The sequence below is a fragment of the Myotis yumanensis genome, unplaced genomic scaffold (assembly GCF_028538775.1).
Source record: "Myotis yumanensis isolate MYYU_CA2020_CCGP unplaced genomic scaffold, mMyoYum1.0.hap1 SCAF_2, whole genome shotgun sequence".
NCBI classification, from domain to species: domain Eukaryota; kingdom Metazoa; phylum Chordata; class Mammalia; order Chiroptera; family Vespertilionidae; genus Myotis; species Myotis yumanensis.
The window spans coordinates 20,983,558-21,005,223 of NW_027223753.1; the positions used below are offsets into that span (position 1 = coordinate 20,983,558).

The 21,666-nt window shown below is 54.6% G+C and overlaps 2 protein-coding genes across 6 annotated transcripts; one reads left to right on the forward strand and one right to left on the reverse strand.

Annotated features, from left to right (window-relative positions):
- The first annotated feature begins 850 nt into the window (after positions 1–850).
- On the forward strand, positions 851–8,770 carry HPCA (hippocalcin). Of its 5 annotated transcripts, none has more exons than XM_070404661.1 (5): positions 851–949; positions 1,897–1,988; positions 3,265–3,663; positions 7,684–7,789; positions 7,896–8,770. In XM_070404661.1, the coding sequence occupies exons 3-5, from the start codon at positions 3,286–3,288 to the stop codon at positions 7,991–7,993; spliced, it is 582 nt and encodes a 193-aa protein (XP_070260762.1). In that variant the 5' UTR covers positions 851–949; positions 1,897–1,988; positions 3,265–3,285; the 3' UTR covers positions 7,994–8,770. The 5 variants fall into 5 exon arrangements, with proteins under 5 accessions (XP_070260762.1, XP_070260763.1, XP_070260760.1 ...); XM_070404662.1 differs by having other exon boundaries at positions 865–949; positions 1,848–1,988; positions 3,269–3,663; XM_070404659.1 differs by having other exon boundaries at positions 866–949; positions 1,848–1,988.
- Positions 8,419–13,623, reverse strand: TMEM54 (transmembrane protein 54). Its single transcript, XM_070404658.1, has 6 exons — positions 13,357–13,623; positions 11,995–12,188; positions 9,973–10,032; positions 9,641–9,829; positions 9,372–9,506; positions 8,419–9,001 (listed from the first exon to the last, which is right to left on the reverse strand). The coding sequence occupies exons 1-6, from the start codon at positions 13,370–13,372 to the stop codon at positions 8,927–8,929; spliced, it is 669 nt and encodes a 222-aa protein (XP_070260759.1). The 5' UTR covers positions 13,373–13,623; the 3' UTR covers positions 8,419–8,926.
- Between the last annotated feature and the right edge of the window lie 8,043 nt (positions 13,624–21,666).

The following is a 21,666-nucleotide window of genomic DNA, read 5'->3' on the forward strand; positions in this document are numbered from 1 at the left end:
TCCAAGTCCAAACCTTCCATCACTAGTGTCAGACACTGGAAAAATCATGGAACCCCTTTGAACCTCAGTTTCCTCATCTGTGAAGTGGGGGACACGAAGGACCACCTCCTAGAGATGGAGAAAGGACAAAATTTGAGCTCAGGATACAGGGATTGTTGCTGAGCTGAGCCTATGCACCTCAGAACCCGGCAGGCTGGAGATGGATGGTCCCCAGCCCCCACGGCAGAGGCTGGGAGGGAGGCAGGCGGCTTCCTTGATGGGGGAGGTGAGGGGGAGGAGCACGTTAGATCAATGTTGGAAGGTGGGATTAATTCTGAGGAGATCTGGAGTGTCAGGCGGGATATGGGGGTGCACTCTGTTCTCTAAGGCGGAGGTGGGGTAAGGGCAGGACTGGAGGAGTGGGCGCTGCCCCTCCCGGAAGAACCCTCAGCTCAGTTCCGGAGTGGAGGCGCGGGGGCAGCAGGGCAATTAGCGCCCCACTAGGATCCGGATTCGACGTGCGGCTCCGCGCCCAGGTAGGGATGGGGGAGACTGGCAGGGAAGGGGTGGGGTGGTGGGGGTGCTTGGGGGGCTAGGAAAGAGGTGTCTGGGCCCTGACCTCTGGCCACCCAGTCAGATTGCTTGAATCGAGATGCTCAAGAGATGGGACCTCGGTCCTCCTCCCCGGGAGTGTGCTCCCGCGCGCGGGGGTCGGGGAAGTGAGGGGGTCCCCTTCCCTCTCGGGGCAGGGGAGGGGGTTGGGGCTCGTCCATCGCCCCCCTAATCCCCAGGGCTGGAGGGGAAAGGGAGAAGCCGGGACCCCCACCCCAGGGGAGGGCCCGGGCCAACGCTGCGGGGCGTCTCCCTAGCAGTCCCTCCTCCCGCCCCCCGCCCGCCCTCCGGCCGCCTCTGTCGCCGCGCGCCGCAGCAGCGCCGCCTTCCCTGCGCAGTCGGTGTCTCCGCGTCGCCGGTGAGTGGGGGCCGCTCCGGTCGGGGCTGGGGGATGCGGGGAGGGGGCCGGCCGGAGGGAGGGGGCCACGTCCAGGGCTCCCAACCCCGCCGCTGCCGCGCCCCCGGGAACCCTCCCTCCGGGCGCGCGGGGAGTGGGGGCCGCCGGGCACAGCGCGCGGAGCTCTCCAGGGTGCTGACCTCGGAGTGGCCCGCGCGGCGGGCTCGGCTTCGGCCGCCGCAGCGCGCCCCCTCCAGGAGGGGCCGCTCGGCCGGCGCTGCAGGATGGAGGCGGGGGCTCGGGGCGAGAGCTGCGGAGGGGTCCAGGCAGGGTCCCCAGGCAGGTTCCCCAGGTCGAGCTGTGAGTCCGCCCCATTGTGGGGACTGGGGTCTTTGCGAGACAACAGAATCTTCTACCACCGTCATTTCCACGTCTTCCACCCGGGAGGGGCAACTACGAGGGTGGCGGGGAAGAGGGGGCCCGGGAAGCTCTCTCCTGCCCAGCGCACCTCTCCGCCCCCACCCCATGACCCAGTTCCTTGGACCTTGAGGAGGGACTAGGAGACACACTCGGCCACCCGGGCCACAGGCCCGTCCTCAGTCCCTCCCACACACTTGTTCACCCTCGGCTTGGGCCAGGAGAGGCTGGTTTAGAAGGGAGGGCGGCCAACTTACAGAAACATGCATGTGAGACTCTGCTGGGGGCACACACGGGCACATCTCCCTCACTGTGAGGGGTGCATACCTGGTCACATGCATGCACAGATAGGGATTGAGGCACATGGGGAGACACATGCAGTGCAGAAGCCAGGGACACACGTGCACACATGAGCACATGCACTCACACACACGCTCACCCACATGTGCCCAGAGCTGCGTGCAAATTCACACACAAGGAACCCCCTCACCCTGTCGCACAGCCCTGAGCCGGGGAGATTCACCTGCACGTACTCCCGCATCTTTGCCCAGAACTGCCTGGCTGTCTCTCTCCGTTGCTGTCCCCTCAGCCCTCCACGCTCTAAGCTCCTGCACGCGGGGGACCTTTCTGGACTAGAGGCCAGGTGAGTGCTGGGGAGGGTTGGCTGGCTGGCTGCAGGTCTCCCTGGAGGAGGGACCCACCGAGGTCTGAGAAGGGCTGCAGCTCCCTGTCCTGGGACCCGGCAGCGCCCCTGGGGAGAGAAAGATGGCAAGGGAGCCTGAGGGTCCCATGTGCAGCTGGCCACATGCGAGGTGTCGCAGGCATGGGAGTTGGCTTGTGATGACATGTGGGATCGTGGGCTGGCATGTTGTGATGGGAAGGGTAGGAGAGTTGTGCATGCGTGATCCCCTGTGTCCTCCCATGTGAGTTGGAGAGCAGAGGGCATGTTGTCATGTGTGGAGGCATGGTGACCCATGGGTGGGTGTGGGATGGTCTGTGGCATGGGACCCAGCATATGGATTTGGTGAGCCGTGTGTCATGTGTCAGTATGCATTCATGTGTGTGTGGTGCATGCGTCTTGCGGCATCTAGTACATGGAAATCATTTTTACTTATTTAACACTTATCTAGCACTTACATGTGCAGACATTCTAAATGCTTCCCATGTGTTAACTAATTTGATTCCACAACCCTCATGAGGTAGGTACTGTTACCCCACTTTACAGACGGGCCAGAGAGAGTTTAAGGAAATTGCCCAAGGTCACATTGCTGGGAAGAGGCAGAGCTGGGACTTAAACCCAGGTGGTCTGGCTCTAGAGCCCACGCCAACACCTATCTTATGCCACCCCTGTGGGGCACAAGTTGTGGGAGAACAGGCCAGTGGGTGGGCTGCAGGTGTATTTCGTGGTCATCAGGCGTATGTGAGACAATGAGGGGGCCGTGGGGAGGAGGGAGGCGGACCAGAAGGCCGCTCTGCACCTCCCTGGGAAACGCTGGGAGTCAGTCTTGTGACTCCATGGCTGTGACACTTGAACCAGGTCATCTCACTCCCTTGATCCTGTCTTCTCATCTGTAGAATGGGACTAACCCCCAGGCTTCGCTATGGGAGGGTGAAGTGGTGTATATCTGTGAAGGCCCAGTGGCTGGCCCTGAGCAGGGCCTTAGTGAATGTAAGCCCCTTCCCTGCCTGTCTCCAGGCCTGTTCCCTGGGGAAGGGTGAGGTCTGGGGAAATGGTGTGGAGCCTGTCACGGAGGCAGGATGCCTGGGTGCAGGCTGTGTGACCTGGGCCAGCTCCTCTCTCTCGCTGAGTCAAAAGAGAGGCTGGGTGTCTGGTGTTTGGGGGCCCTCCTGGAGTGGTGTCAAGGGACCAGGAGGGCCTGACTTCCCCTCTCCATTCCTTGACTCTCTGGGGGACCTAGGTAGGACTCAGCTCAGTGGCCATGGGCAAGCAGAACAGCAAGCTTCGGCCCGAGATGCTGCAAGACCTGCGGGAGAACACGGAGTTCTCGGAGCTGGAGCTGCAGGAGTGGTACAAGGGCTTCCTCAAGGACTGCCCCACGGGCATCCTCAACGTGGATGAATTCAAGAAGATCTACGCCAACTTCTTCCCTTATGGTGACGCCTCCAAGTTCGCTGAGCACGTCTTCCGCACCTTCGACACCAACAGCGATGGCACCATTGACTTCCGGGAGTTCATCATCGCGCTGAGCGTGACCTCGCGTGGCCGCCTGGAGCAGAAGCTCATGTGGGCCTTCAGCATGTATGACCTGGACGGCAACGGCTACATCAGCCGAGAGGAGATGCTCGAGATTGTGCAGGTGGGCCCCTGGGCCCCTCAGAATGCCAGGTGCAGGGCCCAGCACCCCTTATCCTCTTGACAGCCCTGTGGGTGGGAGGCAGCAGGTGCTATTCTTACAGCCCATTTAAAAAACTCTTTAATTAGGAAATCTTTTCTCATTTACAGAAAAGTTGAGTAAACTCCCATAAACCCTTTAGCCAGAGTCACCAATTAATATTGACCACCACTGCTTTATCATTGTGTGTGCGCACATGTGTGTAATGTTTTGTTGTTCCGGACAGGACCCTTTACCCCCAAATACATCGGGATATAGTCCCTAAGAACAGGGACATCCTCTTACATAGCCCGCAATATGATCATCAAAGTCAGGGCATTTAACACAGAAACAATGCTGTCATCTAACCTACAGACCACATTCCAATTTTGCCAAATGTGTTCATAATACTCTCCTTTGCCCTGATCTAGGATCACACACTGCATTTTGTTTTCGTGTCTCTTTGGTCCCTGTTAGTCTGTAACAGTTCCTCAGCCTTTCTTTGTCTTTCAAGATTTGACATTCCTGCAGAGGACAGGCCAGTTACGTTGAATCGATCCTCATTTACTCAAGAGAAAACAGATGCTCAGAGAGGTAAAGACATTTGCTCGAGGCCACACAGCCTGTGAGTGGGCCACCTGGATCCACAGTCCACATTCCATCTGGACACCCAGCCACAATCCAACTAATTAATTCAGGGCTCTCTAATAGCCTCGTGCTCACAGCCACGAGCTCAGTGCATCTTTACAGCAGCCTCATGAGGCTCAGAGAGGTGAAGTGACTTGTCTAAGGTCACACAGCATATAGGAGGGGTCAAGCTCAAGCTGGCTACCACTCAGAGCTACCTCTTGAAAAGGGTCTGGCTTCCCATTCTGGAGTTGGACTCAACTCTTAGATAGCTCATCTGAAAAATTCCGATCTTACAGGGAGAATTTAGGACCTGTTAGGAATGCCATTTTAATACAAATTTAAGTGTGACATGTTAGCTTTATCTCAAAAAGCTTCGGTCCGGTCCATCCCCTCAGTGCAGCACTAAAGACCATCAAGGCTCTGGTTCTCTTTTTACCCGTCCAGTTCCTTGTACCCGAGCTTCTGTTTCTTCACCTGTAAAGTGAGGATGTTAGCCCTCAAGGCTACGATAGGTGTAAAGTGGGAAGGGACTCTGGTAGAGGCCCCGCAGACAGTTGGTTCTTGGTTAAACGTTCTAATTCTCTTCCTGCGCATTCTCTGCTCCAGCCGGAATGGCCTTGGAATGTGCCCTGAGTGATCCTGCTGCACAGCTTTGCTCAAGCCCTTGCTCCCTTTCCTTCCGCCTTTCTTTTCGTCCCTCAGCTCTGCCGACTGCTCCCCACTTCTAACTCACCTCGCCCTACTGGACTCGTCGGCTTCTCTGTCACTAGGGCCTGGGTCTGCTCTCTCCAGCTAGAGTAGAATGGGCTGCCTTGGGATGTGGTGCCTCCCTTTGCCTGTCAAGAGGGGAAAGCCTTTACGTTTGTCAGTGACTCCCGCGGGCCAGGCATTAAATCTCTAGTTGATGGGTAGTGGGGAGTTCTGGGGGTTCTGGTGGAAAGGGTGAGGTAGCCAGAGTGGTGGAGGATTACTGAGGGGTTGGGCAGCAGCTGGATACCAACCAATGTGGCGGGGTGTTCATGTTTTACCGCTTAGCGTGGTTGCACTGGTATGTACTCATAAATCTCAGCCCTGCTGGGGGCGCCAGCCAGTCCCATTCCCTGGGCATCCTCGGGACGGCCTGGCTGGCCTCTGCTGGCTGGGCCCTCGTTTCCCTCCCTACAGCCCATCAGTCAGCCCCAGAGGCCAGTGCAGAGTCAGGCAAGCCCCAGTGCCTGGTTAATTACAAGTCAGCTCCAGGGAAACAATGAGTGAGCAGCAATTCCAGACAATTAATTAGGAGGCCCGCAAGGGGGCGTTCACTAAGTCACTTGCTCAGTCCTTCTCAGACCCTGCCCTGTGGTCAGGTGAGTACACTAGAAGGGAAGAAACTGCATCTTGGCTGCTTGGGGCTCCCACCCTGGTGGGCAGGCCACACTGCCCAGCTTGGTGACAGGGTTGTAAATGTGGCATCTGGGAGCTCAGGGCACTGAAGGTCAGGGAAGAACTGAGGATGTGGTGGATGAGTAACAATTAGTATACAAGCTGCTGTTTACTGACTACTACTTACTCTAGCCAGTCACTGTTCTATGCACATGATCTCATTTAATCCGTTAGACAATCCCCACGAGGGAGATATGATTACCCCATTTTACAGATGAGGAAACTGAGGCTCACAGAGGTTAAGTACTTGTCTAGGGCTACATAGCAAGTGATTAATGGAAACAGGATGCCACTCCAGGTCCACCTTACCTCATAGCCCACCCTGATCATCACCACCCCACAAGCATCTCTCCAGCAACTAAGAGGAAGTGGGTTCTAATCTGGTCTCTGCCATGAATTCCCTTCCTGAGCCTTTATTTCTTATCTGGAAAATAGGGATAAAGTACCTGACACATAAATGGTAGCTGGTATGATCGTTCCAGGCAGAGGCTGTCAGTGCTGGGGAACTGGAAAGGTGCAGGAGTGTTTAGTTGTGGCAGAATCACCTACCAGTGGAGCCCTGATAGTGGAGGGGTCAGAGGGACCAGATTGTAAAAACTCTGAACGCCAAGGGCCAAATGGCTTGGACTTGGTACAGAGGGCAGCAGGAGGTGCCAGTGGCTTTCGAAAGGGAAGTTCCTGCCAGAAGCCGGGCACGGTGCTCAGCTCTGGGGATATGGGCACTAGCTAGATGTCCACCGTCCTTATTGGTATGTTGGGGACTAGGAACAATCCAACAAAGGCGTCCCCTGCGGTGTCCCCTAAGGAGAAGCCCAGGAGGCTCCGGGCGGGCATATGGGCCCTGACCAGCATGGATCAGAGGAGGGCTCCCTAGGCAAGCGCCATGGAAGCTGAGCCGCAAGGAGTGGGAGGCAGCAGAAGAAGCGTGGGGCAGCATCCAGAAGGAGCTGAGTGCACGGCAGGTCTGGAGGGAGGCCTGCGGATGACTGGAAAGAGGGGGCGGCCCGCTGGGCTGGGGACGTGGTGGTGGAGATCTGTGTTTAGAAAGAGCTCTCGGAGGCAGCGTGGGGGCACAGACCCAGGGAATGAGGCTGGAAGAGACCAGGTGGAGGCTAAAGCCGGATCTGAGGCAGGGTACATTTGTGGTATGGGCGAAGGGAAGCAGGTTTCTTGGAGGTGGTTTCAGTAGCAAAAAGCTGGAAGATGGAGACGATCGGCCCGGTCCTTGAGCCTATCCCACCCGCCAAGCCCCACGTGCTCTGTGTACTTTTAGCGCAACCCCCCCTTGGTGTGCCTCGGAGCTCCTGCACGTGGGCGACTACTGCCTAGGGTCCCGCGGAGTCCAGGTTGTCCCCGCCCCCGGCAGATGCTCATTTGCGTTTATTTGCATAACATTCCCCGCCCCCCTGTGGGTCCTGCAGCCTCCGGCCTTCCAGCCCTCAAGGCGGCCCAGCGCCCCCTGCCGGCCACAGCGGTACCGCAGCCCAGTGCCACCTGCCGCAGCCCCATTTACTTCTGTCCGTGCCCAACGCGGGGCACCCGGAGTTTCCGAGAAACAGCGCTAAAACCGTGCTTACCCGGGAACCTGCAGCCCCATGTCTTCCCACATCTCTGCTCACCCCCTGCACTCAGCTACCCCCAAACTGTCGGCGCCCGCTCGGAGCTTCCCCCTGCGCTCTTTGGATATGCATATCCCTCGGTCAGCAACTCCTCTCCCACCTAGCGCGCCACGGAACTTGGTTTGGGCCCTCGCCTATAGACCCCCCTCCTGGGGAACCTTTCCAGACACTCCTTCCCGGGCCCCCGGGCCCCCACGCCTCCGTGACCCCCTCTCCACTCGTCAGTGTACCTGGGGGCGCTTCTGAAGGTTGGGGTGGGGGAGCTTCTGAAGGTTGGGGTGGGGGGTGCTCGGCAGCCTTCTCTCACTCCCCGCCTTCCCCTCCCGACCCCCAGGCCATTTACAAGATGGTTTCGTCGGTGATGAAGATGCCGGAGGACGAGTCGACCCCGGAGAAGAGGACGGAGAAAATCTTCCGCCAAATGGACACGAATAACGACGGTGAGGGGCAGGGGCGGGCGCCACCTCCTCCCCCTCCGCGGCTCAGCCCCCTGCCTCCCCTCGCGCGGGGGCCGCCTTCCCCCGACACCGTTCCCTCCCGCTGCAGGAAAGCTGTCCCTGGAGGAGTTCATCCGCGGGGCCAAGAGCGACCCGTCCATCGTGCGCCTGCTGCAGTGCGACCCCAGCAGCGCCTCCCAGTTCTGAGCGAGGAGCCTCCTCCCCGCCTCCACCGGCCGCTCCCGGCTCTCGCTTCCCCTCCCTTGTGTCTCTCCAGGCTGGGGGTCAGACTGGGCCTTCCCCCCCAGGGTCTGCACTCTGGGGGGAGCCTATGGAAAAGGGAACCCTGCCGTCCTCCCAAGGCCCAAGCAAGCGGTTAGCACCCCCAATCCAAGGCCATATCTCCCTTCGGCAAAGATAGGGAGACAGGCTCTGGCGTGGTCCTCTCCTCCGAGTCAGCCTTCCCCTACCTCGATCTCAGAATTTCAACCAGCCCCCCTCCCAAGCCACACGCACAGCCCCGAGGCCCCGAGGCCAGACGTCCCTCCCCCAATCACCGGGCAGTGCCCCCTCCCCCACCCCAGCCTGGTAGGTCTCAGCCTGGGTGGGGAGCGGTGGAAACCGAGCCCAGGTGAGGAGCCAGTCTTTTTATTTGGAGGGGAGAGAAGGATGGGGGAGGGGGGGCATGGAGGCATAAGGATAAAGCTTTCTGGAGCCATCCTTCCCTTCCTGCTGCAGCTTTTGCTGGCTGGAGGCCATGCTGCAAAAGGAAAACCTCCCGATTGCAGTGTGAGCCCCATGAACCCCCGCCCGCCTTTCAGCACGTGGATGAACACAGGCCCACAGACACACCTAACCGCCCCGCCCCCTGCATCCCGCGTGGGAAAGCACAGGCCCTGGCCGAGCCCTCCCCTGCTGCATGCCTCCCGGCCGAGTGTCTCTGTTCTTTTTAATAACTTCAGAATAAAGTCTCACTTCAGCGCAGAGCGTGGGTGGCCGGGGGAGGGTTTAAAATCCCCACCCAGGTCCGGGAATGGCCACCGAGCCCTCATGGGTCAGCTTCAGGGATCCTGGCCTGGTCACAGTGCAGACTTGGTTGCAGGTCCCCGTGCTCATGGGGTGTGGGTGAGGCAGCAGCTGTCAGAGGGTCAGCGGGCCAGAGCTGGGGCAGCTCATCAGGTCGTGGCCTTCCGCAGGCTCCAGGCTCTCCTGCATCTGCGGAGACAGGAGAGGCTGCCAGGCTGTGGACCTGGGTCTGGGTCTCCTCCAGGCCCCCCGGGGAGACGAGGCTCCCTGAAGCAGAGCGGCATCACTGCATCCCAGGCCACACCCTTGGAGTGCCCCCAGTTCCAGTCCAGATGACCCCCACCTCAAGTCCTGGGCCCTGGGACCCAGGAGCCAACTGTGTGTCTTAGCTGGGAGATCTGACCCCTCTGAGCCTCCAGGCCTCTCCCTTTGGTCCTGGGGAGAACACTGTCGCCCCAGTTCTCAAGTGGGAGCCCCATGCAGAGGGATGGGGGCTGCCCAGCAGGGGCTCCCAGAAAATGAGGGGAGTCACGGCTGTGGAGGGGATGGCAGGCCTTACCATGTGGTGGCTGCTTTTCCCCCACCAGGGCCTCAGTTCCAGCAGCTGGTGGGCGAGCTGGGCGCATCGCACAGCGAACACACTCTCTGCCACGCAGAACACAAGGGAGATACCCCAGAGGCACAGGCTGGAGCTCTGCAGGGACACAGGGGGCAGAGATGGCACAAGGGTTGGGGGTGGGTGGGCAAGGCTCCAAGAACCCTTCCCACCTCTGAGGAGCACTTGATTGACCGCCCCCCTCCCCACCCCATCCCAGCCTAAGCACTCACATAAATTCGTGTGGGGTCGAAGGGACAGTCGGGTGCCAGGGCCAGTAGTTCGGGGCTCTCAAAAGTGCAGGCGGCCAGCAGTGCCCGGCCCTGGGTGGCAAAGGTCACAGCAATCGAGGCCAAGAGTCCGAGAGCACAGGTCAGAGAGAGAAGGGCACAGGCCACACTTGAACTAAATACTGCCCAGCGCTGGAGAGGAGAGACCACGGGTCAATGGCTATCAGGCTCCACCCCACATGGGCAGTTCTGGCCCCCCATGGGGTCAGCTCACCCCCTTCCAGCAGGCCAGGCCCTTCTTTCCCCAAAGCCCCATTCCAGGAGGTGCCACATACCAGAGGGATGCTGGGGAGGTAGCGTGACAACACAATGGCTGCGATGCCCGAGGTGATGACCTGTGGGGAGACTCAAGTCAGCCCTGACCCTCCTGCTGGAGGAGAGCGGGCAGTGAGGTCAGGGCCCCTCTCAGATAAGGATTCCGCCAATGCCAACAGGAGCCCCCAAGCCGCCTCCTCCCCTGCTGCTTAGCCTTAGCTTCATTACTTTGATCTGCATGGAGGCACTGCCCCCTCATGGTCCAGCCCCCAAGTGATGTTTCTAAAGCACAGTCACTTCCTGCCTACAACCTTCCATGGCTCCCCACTGCCCATAGCTGTGTAGCTCCAACAGGGACCTGTGTATCCCAGGGCCGCAGCGGCACGTACCAGGATATGTATGACTTGCCTCCCTGGAGTGGAAGAGATTTGGGAAGAAACTAAGTAACTCGCTGTCAAGGAACTAAACACAAAATAAACAAATCAGGACACTTTATGGAGAATTCAAAATCTTAGGAGTACATTATCTCAAACTCTCAGCGACCTGGCCTCAGTCCCAGCAGCATCTCAGCCCCACCCTGCCAAGCCTCTTCCTCATTGCCCTGGATGTAGACACCCACACCCAGCCTGCTCATGATGCTGTCCGCACAGCGCCCTCTCAGCCCCAAGATTTGGCTGTTTAACCCACCGGCTGCCCCCTGGCTCTTCGGGGCTACATTCAGCCAGGCTTCCTTCCTGAGTTCCCTCACTGGGTCAGGCATGGGCCGCACCCATGGGAGGCAGGTGGTATAACAGGAGTCCAGCAATGTCTGTAACTCACTGTGCAGCCATGAGTAGGTGCCTCAACCTCTCTGGGCTAAGTCCTGCTCTGCAGGATGAGCTTATGGAAAAGACACTGGCTTTGGTGTCAGACACATCCTGTCAAATCCAGCTTGGCCTCTTTGCTTCAGCAGGAGGCTGGGTGAGTCCCTGAGAGGTTTCCCCCTGTCGGGATATTAATAGCCCCATGTTGCTGAGAACAGTGAGAATTAAATGAGGAAATGAGGGTAAAGCGGAAGTGGTCCATCCTGGAGCCCACAACCCTGAGCTCACGGCCTCCCTTGCCTTCTATCCAGGCTGGTGAGAGGAAAACACAACAGTAATAGTAACGCCAAAGCATCGCACACATCGCCATGGCTCAGCCTGTCCCACTGACGAGCTTCGTTATGCAGGGGAGGGAACAGGCTGACAGGGAAAAATAAGTCCCTTAGCCAGGAGGTGGCAGGGAAGGACCTGGCGCTGACATGTGGACGTTGCCCACAGGGCTGTGGCCACCTCTGTGGCTACGTGGGAAAGAACTTCATGCACTTGAGAATACCGGGCTCCTTCATTCATGTATTCATCAAGCCGGTCTCGACATCCAGGCATAACGGTGGCGACCATTTATTCAGTACTTATGTAGACCAGGCCTCATGCTAAGCTTCTGAAACATTGTTTTTTCAGTGTCTCCAGAACAGACCTGAGCTATTCCCACTTCCATACCTTTGCATCTGCCATTCTCTGTGCTTGGGACGCTATCCCAGCTTCCTCCGCTACCTGTTGGCCACACACCGGGGCTATGGTAATTGCACCCTATCCTGGAATTCCTACTCAGCCACCAGTGCCCAGCTCAGGGGCGTCTACCTCGGTGAACCCTCCTGAACCCTCTCAAGCTGAGCGGCTGCTCCTTCCTTCTGTCCGGTGGCGTCTTGCCTATTTCCCACTATACTCCTCATCCCAGCTCACAGTAGGGAGGCTGAGCATGCGGCAGACACTGTGCCAAGCACTTTAGTGGATGGTCCCGTCCAGTGCTCACCAGGACCCTCTGTGGTGGCCACTGTTACGATCCCCACTTTATAGATGAGGAAGCTGAGGGAAAGGGAGCTTGGGTGGCTCGTGCCGTTGTAAGTGGAGCAGGGGTTAGGCGTGGGCTCTCTACTGGCCCATCCCAGGCTCTGCATGGAGACTCATCGAGAACCTTTCAGGCCCCTCCAGCCCCGCCAGCCCCTCCCGGCCTGGGCCTACCAGGATGGCAGACGTGACCGAGAGGATGTTGACCACGCAGTACTGCAGAGCCGAGGCATCGTGGGGGGCAGCCACGTAGCGCAGCACGGTGCCGTGGAGCAAGGCTGCCGCGATGAAGCTCATGTGGCCCAGCACCACCAGCACCAGCCCCGTCTTCATCAGCACCTTCCGGAAGTCATCCACACTCAGGCCACCTGTGGGGGACAGCTGTGTCAGGGCCATGGGCGGGGCTCATCCTGCCATGTTCTTGGGGACCCTGTGCCAGGAGGTAGTCCCCAGGAATCAGGGAGGGATGGGGCCATCCAGTCACAGACACTCCGTGTGACCCTGTGCCAGCCCCTCTCTGAGGCCCAGATGATGCCTGTGTCAAAGGGGAAGGCTTGGTCTGGCTGATCTGAGAACCCAGAGCCTGCAGGACCCTCTGCAGCTGCAGATGGAGGAGAGTCAGAGGGCAGGTGACAGGCTGGACAGGCATGTGGAACCGGAATGGCATCGTGTAGATTAACTGCTGGCCAAACAGGAAGGGGCACAGCAGCTTTGTCCCAGGGCCCTGACCCACCTCGCCCCATCCACCCACCCACCTGGCAACCCAGATACCACCCGGCAGCATCCCAGGCCCGAGACTTTGTTCCCACCGGAGGCACCGTGCCACCGCCGCGGGCTATGCCCGGAGCGCTGGGCAGAGAGTCTGAGGGGAGGCCCTGGCTTGTTTCTAAGTCACCATTCTTGGAGCACTTAGCCGTGTGGCCGCATCCTGGTAAGCACTCCACTCTTAGAGCTCCTTTATTCTCAGGGTAGTCCTAAGGAGGAGGGGCTACCACCCCATTTCACAGCAGAGGAAACCGAGGCTCACAAGGTCTCTTGGACTCCCCAGGTGTGTCTGATGCCAAGAGCAGCACCACCGAGCCCAGGGAGTGAGGGAGGGGACATCCACCCCTCTCCCCTCCGGATCCTGTTCGCCAACGGTCCCTCCCTCCCAGCGGGGTGCGGAGCCCCGAATGGCAGTGGGAACCCTGGGCAAGGCGAGGAAGCGGAAGGCAGGCCGCCTCTGGCTCAGAGCTCCCTGGGCCGGGCTTCCTCCTGCGTCTTCCTTCTGGGCGAGGTGGGGGCTGCTCTCTCCAGCGTTTCTTCCCCGGCCTGGGGGTGTGGAGGTGTGGGGGGTCCCGCCTCCGCAAGAGAGGAAAGTGGGGAGGAGGCCGGAGGGCACCGCATCCCTCCACATCCCCGCGGGCACAACTCCGGCCAGAGCCCAGTGCCCTGCGGAGAAGGCGGCCTGGACTCCGGTCCCGGCTCCCCAACAGTGCTCCGCCCCGGCCGCAGCCTCGGGTGGTGCGGGCCTCCCGGGGTCCCCCCGCGGCTCACCAAGGCGCAGGCACATCTCGGCTCCCGCGCGGGGTCCCCGCGGCCGGCTCAGCGGGGCTCCAGAGGCTGCGGGCGGCCCGGGGGCTCCGCTCCCATCCCGGTCGGCGGCCGCCGCGCTCCCGCATCCGCGCCGCGCCCACTTCCCGCCGGGAGCCCGGGCTCGCCGGCACCGCCGGCCCCCCTTCCCGTCACCCCCCGGGCGGCCCTGCCTCGGGAGGGCCCTGGCGGCCGGCTCGCATCCGGGCCGGTCAGACCGGCTGGGCAGCCCTTCCTGGCCCGCCCGGCTGAGTCACAGCGCTGGCCCCACCCCCCGCCCGCCCGCCTGGCACAATGAAGGGGCTCCGTAAACTACAGCCAGGACTGGTAAAGTCCCTACTATGTGCTCCTGCCAGGCCTACACTTTTAAAGGGTCTCTAGAGAGTTTTCAAAGCATTTTCTTATTTTATCTCACCCCGAGCGTAGGGGGCAGACATTATTATCCCCGTAGACAAAGGTAAACAGGCCGGGAACAGAGAGAAAGCAATTTGCCTGAGGTCACCCTAAGCACAGACCCTGTCCCCCGGGCAGTGCCTTCTGCCGCCCACTGCCGCGCTCCCCACCCTCTAGGAGGAGGAGGATTCCCAGCCTTCACCTGGACCACAATCACCCAGCGAATATGCCCACGACCCCCCTCTCCCGCTCCCTCGCTCCTCTGAGCTTCAGTTTCCATCTGTAAAGTGGGCATCACTGAAGTGGGGGCCTGGTGCACAGCTGTACCCGGGCCCACTGTGTGCCCTGTGTGTGGGCCCCCTGGGTCAGCACACCCAGAGCCTCTGGGGAGTGAAGGGAGCACAGTCACACCCCAGGACGGAGTGGGCCCTCTGGCCGGGCCCGGAAGCCCTGTGACATCGCAGGCACCACGGTCAGGCGGACTGCTGCCCTGTCAGGCGCTGTCTGAAGGGGGATAACGCACGACAGGTGCAGGTGGGAAGAAAAGCCTGTGAGGTGAGAGAGAGACGGGGACAGTTCCCAAGCCACCGGCTGGCGTCCGAATGCTGATGTCCCTGTGGACGGCCTCATCGGCGCTGGGGCAGGACTCATCTGTATTGTAAATGGTCAGACACTTGTTCTGGTGACCCAGCAATTCCACTTCTAGGTCTTTCCCCCTACACACCAAGAGTGCAAAGGGGCACACGCCTCTAATGATGTTTATGGACAAGCTGTTTCTAATAGCAAGTAACAGCACCAAAGTGACAACCAGGAGCTGGTATGGGCTGGAACAATCCTGAGAGGGAAAGATTATCACCCATTTCACAGATGAGAAAAGTGAGGCAGAAGGTAAAGGCTCAGTGGTAGAGCCAAGACTTGAATCAGGCCTAACTGTGAAGGCTGCCCTGACTTCTGAGTGTGGTTGGGGACCGTGGGGAGCCATAGCCCTCAGGGAGGGGGCCTGCTTTCTAGGGCCCTGAGGAGGGAGGACTGTACACCTGTTTCTCCCCAGACACAAGTTCCTGGTTAGGGCCCAGCCTTAGCTGCCTGAAGTTTTTGCCGTTTCTCTTCCTTATTGCCAATTGGTCAAAGTCCATTAGTCCGAGCCACCCAGTGCCCCTTGCCTCTGCCCAACCCTCTGCACACCGGCTTTAGGTTCCAGGAAGAACCCCGGCCACAGCTCTAGTCACTTGTCCTCTACCAACTCCCCGTGATGCGCTGGCAGCTCACTGTCATTCCCTGGGCCTCAGTTTCCCCATCTGTCAAATAGAGATAAGGACTGCCTTTCCTGCCTCCCAGATTTTGGAGGCATAACGCTTTGAGGGATATGAGAATGGATTGGAACCCAGCCAGAGAAATATAAGTAGTAATTCTCTCTCTTCCTGGAACATTTAACAACCAGGTGTGGCATAGACGGGAGGCTGGGTCTTCCCAGGGCTGCTCAGCTGGGGGTGTTGGTTCAGGCTTCTGTCCCTGTGCACCCGCTCCTCACCTGAAAAAAGGCCTCCCCCCCATTACAATAACAGTTCCTCCATGTAACTAAAACAGTCACACACAAACCCTACCATATTCCAATTTAGTATATATATACATACACACAAAGCTGAAAGCCAACTCATCATGCCTGTCTGAGAAGAGGAGGCAGTTAAGGGGACTTTTATGTGTTTACAATTACAAATTCTAGGTGGTGTGAATAAGGGTATTTGTTATTTTTTGTAAGTTTTACATTTCAAAAAAACCCCACACAACTCGTTGTAGAAAAGTTGAGGGGCAAACAGAAAAGTATAAAGAAGAAATCAGAACTACCCACAATCCTCTCTGCCCTCACAGAAAACCACCGTTCACATGGGGAAGGTTTCCCTATGTGTGTCTATCATTTTTTTCTTGAGACTCCTGCCACCCGGCTTTACTCTGCCAGTCCTTCTCAGCACCTTACGTGTCTCCCTCCCTGTCACCCACCTCCATCCACCAAAGACTTGGGTTTCCAGATTTCCATCAGGCAATCTGTGCTCAGGTCCTGCTCATCCATGAGAACGACCCTCCTCAGGGACCTTCATCATGACCCCAGCCATCCTCTCTGGGTCATGCCTTGAACAACCCCCTCTGACATCCCAACCTCAAGCTTCCCTAAAGGCACAGCATGCCCATCTCCTGACGCCCACTGCCTCATTCCCTGACTTCACAGAGGCCACTGGCCCATTCTCTTTTCTGCTGTTCAGTTAGCACCCTGCTGGCCTCTTCATCACCAAACCTACACCACAAGGTTGAGCACCTGAAGGCCAGTTCAGTTGTTCAGGTGAGAGATGAGAAGTGTAGGGGACTTGGACTTGGACCAGGATAGTGGCTGTGGAGATGGGGAGCAGAGGAGAGATTTGAGAGATGTGATTCTAATACACATTACAATTTGGAAAGCACTATTTTAAACCCATTTACCTCCTTACCTTATTCTCCCAGTTGCTCCTCCAGCCCCACATGGACACTACTCCATCCCACATCCTTCCTCTTTCTGCTGTCCTTCCCATTGGCCTATAAACATGCCCAAGTCTCTTCATCCTACAAGAACACACCCTTTCGACTCCTTTTGCATTTTTAGTTACTTCCTTTGCATTTCCTTTCCATTCCCTTCCAAACCTCCAGAGTGGATTAGCTTACATGCTGCCCCCATCCTCTCCACACCCACCTCCTCCTCAGTCCACAGCAGTGTGGTTCAGCCCTCTGCTGGAAGAGCCCTTGTCTAGGTCACCAGGATGTCACTCCCCTGAATCCAATGGAAGCACCTCTTTTCTGGCTTTCCTCCTACCTCTCTGGTTGTTCCTTCTCACTATCCTCTGTGGGCTTTTTGTCATCAGCTCGACCTTTAAGCATTGGTATTCCTTTGCATCCTTTCTGCTTCCTTTCTTGTTTGCATTGGTTGGTTCATGCCTTGTTGTGGTTCCCTTTTTATATGGTGATTCTCAAATCACTGTCCCTCACCTAGACAGCTCCCCTGAGCATCAGACTCAAGTATCCAATTACCTTATCTCTCCACCTGTGTGTCCCTCAGTCACCTCAAGCTCAACATGTACCAATTGATGGCTTCATCTTCTCCTAAACTGCTTCTCGTGTATTTTCTGTCTCGGTTGGTGGCATCATTGTGTACTTAAGCCAAAGCCTGGGACCCATTCTTTACTCCGTCTCTTTCTGTATGAAGTCAGTTATCGGGCCCTGCTGATTCACATCATGAATGTTTCTATAACAAGTGCCTTGCTCTTTGTCCCCGCTGTTCCTGCCCTTGCCCTTGTTCATGGAGCATCTCTTGCCCCCAATTGTTTTTTTACACGACGAAGTGATCTTCCTAACGTATAAATCAGATCACATTACTCTTCTGCTTAACATCAGAAGTAACACAAAAGAAAGTAAAGAAGACAAATAAATGGAAAGGTATCTGGGGCTCTTGGATTGTAAGGTTTAATGTTGTTAGGATGACAATTCTTCCCAAACTGATCTACAAATTGAATGCAAACCCTATCAAATGCTTTTTTTAAAAATAGAAATTCACAAGTTGATCCTAAAATCATATGGAAATGCAAAAGATCCAGGATAGCCAAAATAACCGTAAAAAGAAACAATCACACTTCCCAATTTCAAAATGTACTACAAATCTACAGTAATCAATACAATGTGGTACTGGCATAAGAATAGACATACAGATGAGAGGAATGAAATGGTGAGTCCAATAAAGAAACCAGAAATAAAAATACACATATGATCAACTGATTTTTGACAAGGGTACCAAGATGATTTAAGGGAGAAAAACAGTTACCAACAAATGTAGCTGGGACAACTGGGTATCCACATGCCAAAGAATGAGATTGGACCCTGGCTGATGTCACTTAGTGGTTAGAGCATTGGCCTGAGCACTGAAGGGTCGTAGGTTCAATTCCCGGTCAAGGGCACATACCTGGGTTGCAGGTTCAATCCCTGGCTCCAGTAGGAGTATATAGGGGAGGCAACCAATCAATGTGTCTTTCACATTAATGTTTCTCTCTCTCTTTTCCTCTCTTTTTCTCTCTCTCCCCTCCACCATTTCCTTCCTCTCTTCTACGCTCTCTAAAAATCAGTGGAAAAAATATCTTCAGTTGAAGATTAACAACAAAAACAAAAACAACAACAACAAAAAAGAATGAGGTTGGACCCCTACCTCATACCATATACAAAAATTAACTCAAAGTGTAAGAACTAAAACTATAAAACTCTTAGAAGAAAACGTAGGCATAAACCCTTGTGACCTTGGATTAAGCAATGCTTTCTTAGGTATGACACCAAAAGCACAAACAACCACAGATAAATCTGACTTCATCAAAATGAAAAACTTTTTTGCTTCAAAGGACATAACAAGACCATTAAGAACAGAGGCCCTAAGTATCTCATATATAGCTCACCACTCAATATTCAGCGCCTAGAACAGTCACACGATAGGCATTAACTGAAGAATAGAGCATTAAATCCGTGGTTCTCAAAGTATGGTCTGGGAACCCATGAGGGTCCTCAAAGACCTTTTCAGAGGATCTGTGAAGTCAAAATTATTTTCTTAATCTACTTTGATGTTCTTTTGCTTTTTTGATGGTGGAAAGGCAATGATGAGTAAAACAGCTGGCCCCTTAGCACAAAGGAAGGCAGCGACTCTGAGCTATAGATGTAGTCATTGTATTGTCACTGCCATGTGCACACAGTATGAGAAATAAATATGCCAGTTTCACTTGAGAATGACGTGATGAAACAGTAAAAATCATTAACTCTATTACATTTCTACCCCTGGGTATACTTCTTTTAAATATTTTGACAGAACGGAAGCATTCTGCTGGCTGCCTAAGTACCATGGTTGTCTCCAGGAGAAGCACCTGTGCCATTGTTTGAGTTGCAAGCTGAACTAGCTGCTTCTTTTCATGAACACCATTTCTCCTGATTGAAAGATACACTAAGCTTATGCAAATGTGGGTTTCTGCAGACATTTTCTCTAAAATGAAGGAAGTGAGCCTGTCAATTCAAGGAGAAATATTGAAAATATTTGCTGCCAATGATAAAATTTGAGCTTTTGAATGAAAAAAAGACTTTTGGAAAATTCAACATTTGGAAGATCTGTACCACTCAGTGAATCAATGTTTTCCAAGAGACCAATACAAGATGTTACAAAATCATGAATGAATAATGGATGCATTCAAAGTGCAAAATAGCCTGACCGGTGTGGCTCACAAAGGCAGGCCACAAAGGTCAAGTGAAGCAGCATCTCCAATGCAGGTTAAGAGGAGGGACAGTGACCCTGCCCTTGCTGGATCCTTCTGATGACAGCCCAGGCCTCAGAATCCAAGCACACAGTGCCAGCAGTCTTCGCGCACTGTCGCCCTCCGTGCATGAAGCCCTCTCTCTCATATCTGCATGTGAGACAGCCATGTCAGAGTGGAGGGAGCATGATATCTGGAGTTCCAGATCTGGGTTGTGGTTTCCTCCCCCTCCTTTTTTTTTTTTTAGTATAGCAGTAATGGATTTTATTTTAATTTTATTAGCTTGCTTCTTTTTTGATCTGGCTGTGATCTCCAGGAAACCAGTGGCCATGTTTGGGTAAGTTCATGAGCTTCTTACGTGTACAAGAAAGAGCCATGTTCAGATAACTTTTGGTAATGGGGGCGATGGCAGGGACACAGAGGAAGTGAGGTATCAGGGAAGCCATCACTGATTTTAAATTCCTGGAAAGTCAGATTTGGAAGCACCTTTGAAGACTAACAGGTCCCTGGAGAACAGGGACAATGGTCTGGCGACGTCAGGTGACATGCTCTGGGTATGCTCCTAGCACTTATGTCTCCCGTACCAGACAGTCCCACACAGGGGGCTGGCCTCCATCACATCTAGGTTGCTCACGGCAGCATTTGGCTGGGGCCCAAATTCTGTGTCCAGTCAGCTGCAGTAAGGCTGGCAGGGCTGGCTGCACTGGATCTCCATGACCTAGATCACAGTGATTCGTGAAGACAGTCAGGTCCGCCGGCCTCGGGAGGAGGCTGAGGGAGTTGCAGGCACTCAGCATCAGGATGTTTTTTTTGTCTTCTGACTTGTGTCTCAATTTTCTTCTTCCATTTTACAAAAGAAGGAGTTGGACCAGTTAGTCTTCAAAGGTGCTTCCAAATCTGACTTTCCAGGAATTTATTATTATTATAGTTTGGCTGCACATCAGCTCTAGCAAAATGACAAGTTATATCCTGGCTCAAAGGTTTCAAGTTGTGCTATTTCTCAGTCAGGGAACAGAAACCACTCTATTTTTAAGCAGAAAAGGACTTAATACAACAAATCAGGTGTTTCTCTCTCAGATGTTGATGCTTCTCTCTCATCGATATTTCTACCATCTCTCTCCCTCTCCTTTCATCTCTCTCTAAAAAATCAAATGAAAACATATTTTTAAAAAAGAAGTAAAAGATAGTAAATATAAAAAGATATTAATATTTAAAAAATAATAAACCCCCTCCTTTTAATCTCTTAAAGGAGAGATTAAAAATCCTATTAGTGATGCATCCATCTATGGGTGATGTCCATTCGGTTCAGTCACAATTCTACCTCAACAACCTGTAACCTAAGGGCTACATTATCAAGTTACCAACAATAACACACCTTACAATACTAGGGAACATGTGGGAGGTGGGGAAGAAAATGGGTGGTAGCTATAAAACATAGACACACTACAGCAAGGAAAACATGAAATACTAATGTAGTCCTCATTTCTCTCTCAAGTTCTCATGAATTATTTATATCCATAACTTTCTTTCTCCATTGCCCATTCTAAGTTCCTTGTCTCCCAGCCAGTACCTCTGTATGGTATGGTGACCCAAATCTTTATTCCTAAAAGAACTGAGCCCTTAGTGGTCTAGCCTTTAGAACTTTTTCTCCTAAATATGGTAGTAGTACTAGAAGTAGCCCCAGAGGGTCCTTCGGGTTCCAGGCATACCCCTTCCAATCCCTCAATGAGCAACAGCAACCTGTTTCCCTGGGATTCAGGGTCAATTGCTCTACCTAACACAACTGCCCCCTTTTAGGCTATTGGCTCAGTGGATGAGGAGCCCAAATTGGGCAGAAGACTTCTAGTCGATGGACTTGTTATGTGCCCTGGTGAATGTATTTCTCTTGTGGTTGTTGAGAACTGTAAACCATTTGTAAGCCATTTGACTATTCTGTAGGGCCAGCTGCTTTAGTTTGATTCCGTGGGTCTTAGCCCATTGCCTCCCTGGATGAGAGGCAGTATTGTGTGGAACACCACATGGTGAATAAGACATTCAGGAAGTTTATAGATAATAATGCTGATGATCATGATAATAAATGAAATGGATACTAGTTAATACATACAGAACTTACTACAGACCAGGCATTATATGTATTGATTTGATTCTCACAGTCCCAAATGAAGAAACTGAAATAGAGAGGTTAAATAATTTGCCCAAGGTCCAAAGACACTTAAACAGTGGAGTTAGAATTCCTACCCAGACACTCTGGTTCTGGAGTCTATCCTCTGGGCCACTATGCTTCTCAATGTGAACAGATAACCACATTTAGAATAATAGCGGGTGGAGGAAATGCCTGGTTTTATAATAATTGGGATTTTTCTGTTTAAAATTTCTTTGTGAATATATTAGGCGTGGCATGCATGGAAACAATCCATATCTTGAGTGAATGTCTTTTCCAGTGAGGAGAAATTGCTGCCTCCTCTATGATGGAAGGGATCTGATATGATCTAACTGCTACTGAGTGCCCAGCTGGTCCCCTCAGAGCATGGAGCAGGGCTCAGTAGTGAGAGAACAAGCCATTGCCAGAAATAGCATGGCT

What these genes read in the sequence shown, in the direction of transcription:
- TMEM54 (XM_070404658.1), bottom strand. An exon ending in CGGTCACGTCTGCCATCCTG is followed by an intron (nt 10,033 to 11,994) that starts GTAGGCCCAGGC and finishes GTCTCCCCACAG; the next exon opens with GTCATCACCTCGGGCATCGC. An exon ending in ACCTCCCCAGCATCCCTCTG is followed by an intron (nt 9,830 to 9,972) that starts GTATGTGGCACC and finishes TCTCCTCTCCAG; the next exon opens with CGCTGGGCAGTATTTAGTTC.
- HPCA (XM_070404661.1), top strand. Translation starts at nt 3,286, where the DNA reads ATGGGCAAGCAGAACAGCAAGCTTCGGCCCGAGATGCTGCAAGACCTG. An exon ending in AGATGCTCGAGATTGTGCAG is followed by an intron (nt 3,664 to 7,683) that starts GTGGGCCCCTGG and finishes CCCGACCCCCAG; the next exon opens with GCCATTTACAAGATGGTTTC. An exon ending in AATGGACACGAATAACGACG is followed by an intron (nt 7,790 to 7,895) that starts GTGAGGGGCAGG and finishes CTCCCGCTGCAG; the next exon opens with GAAAGCTGTCCCTGGAGGAG.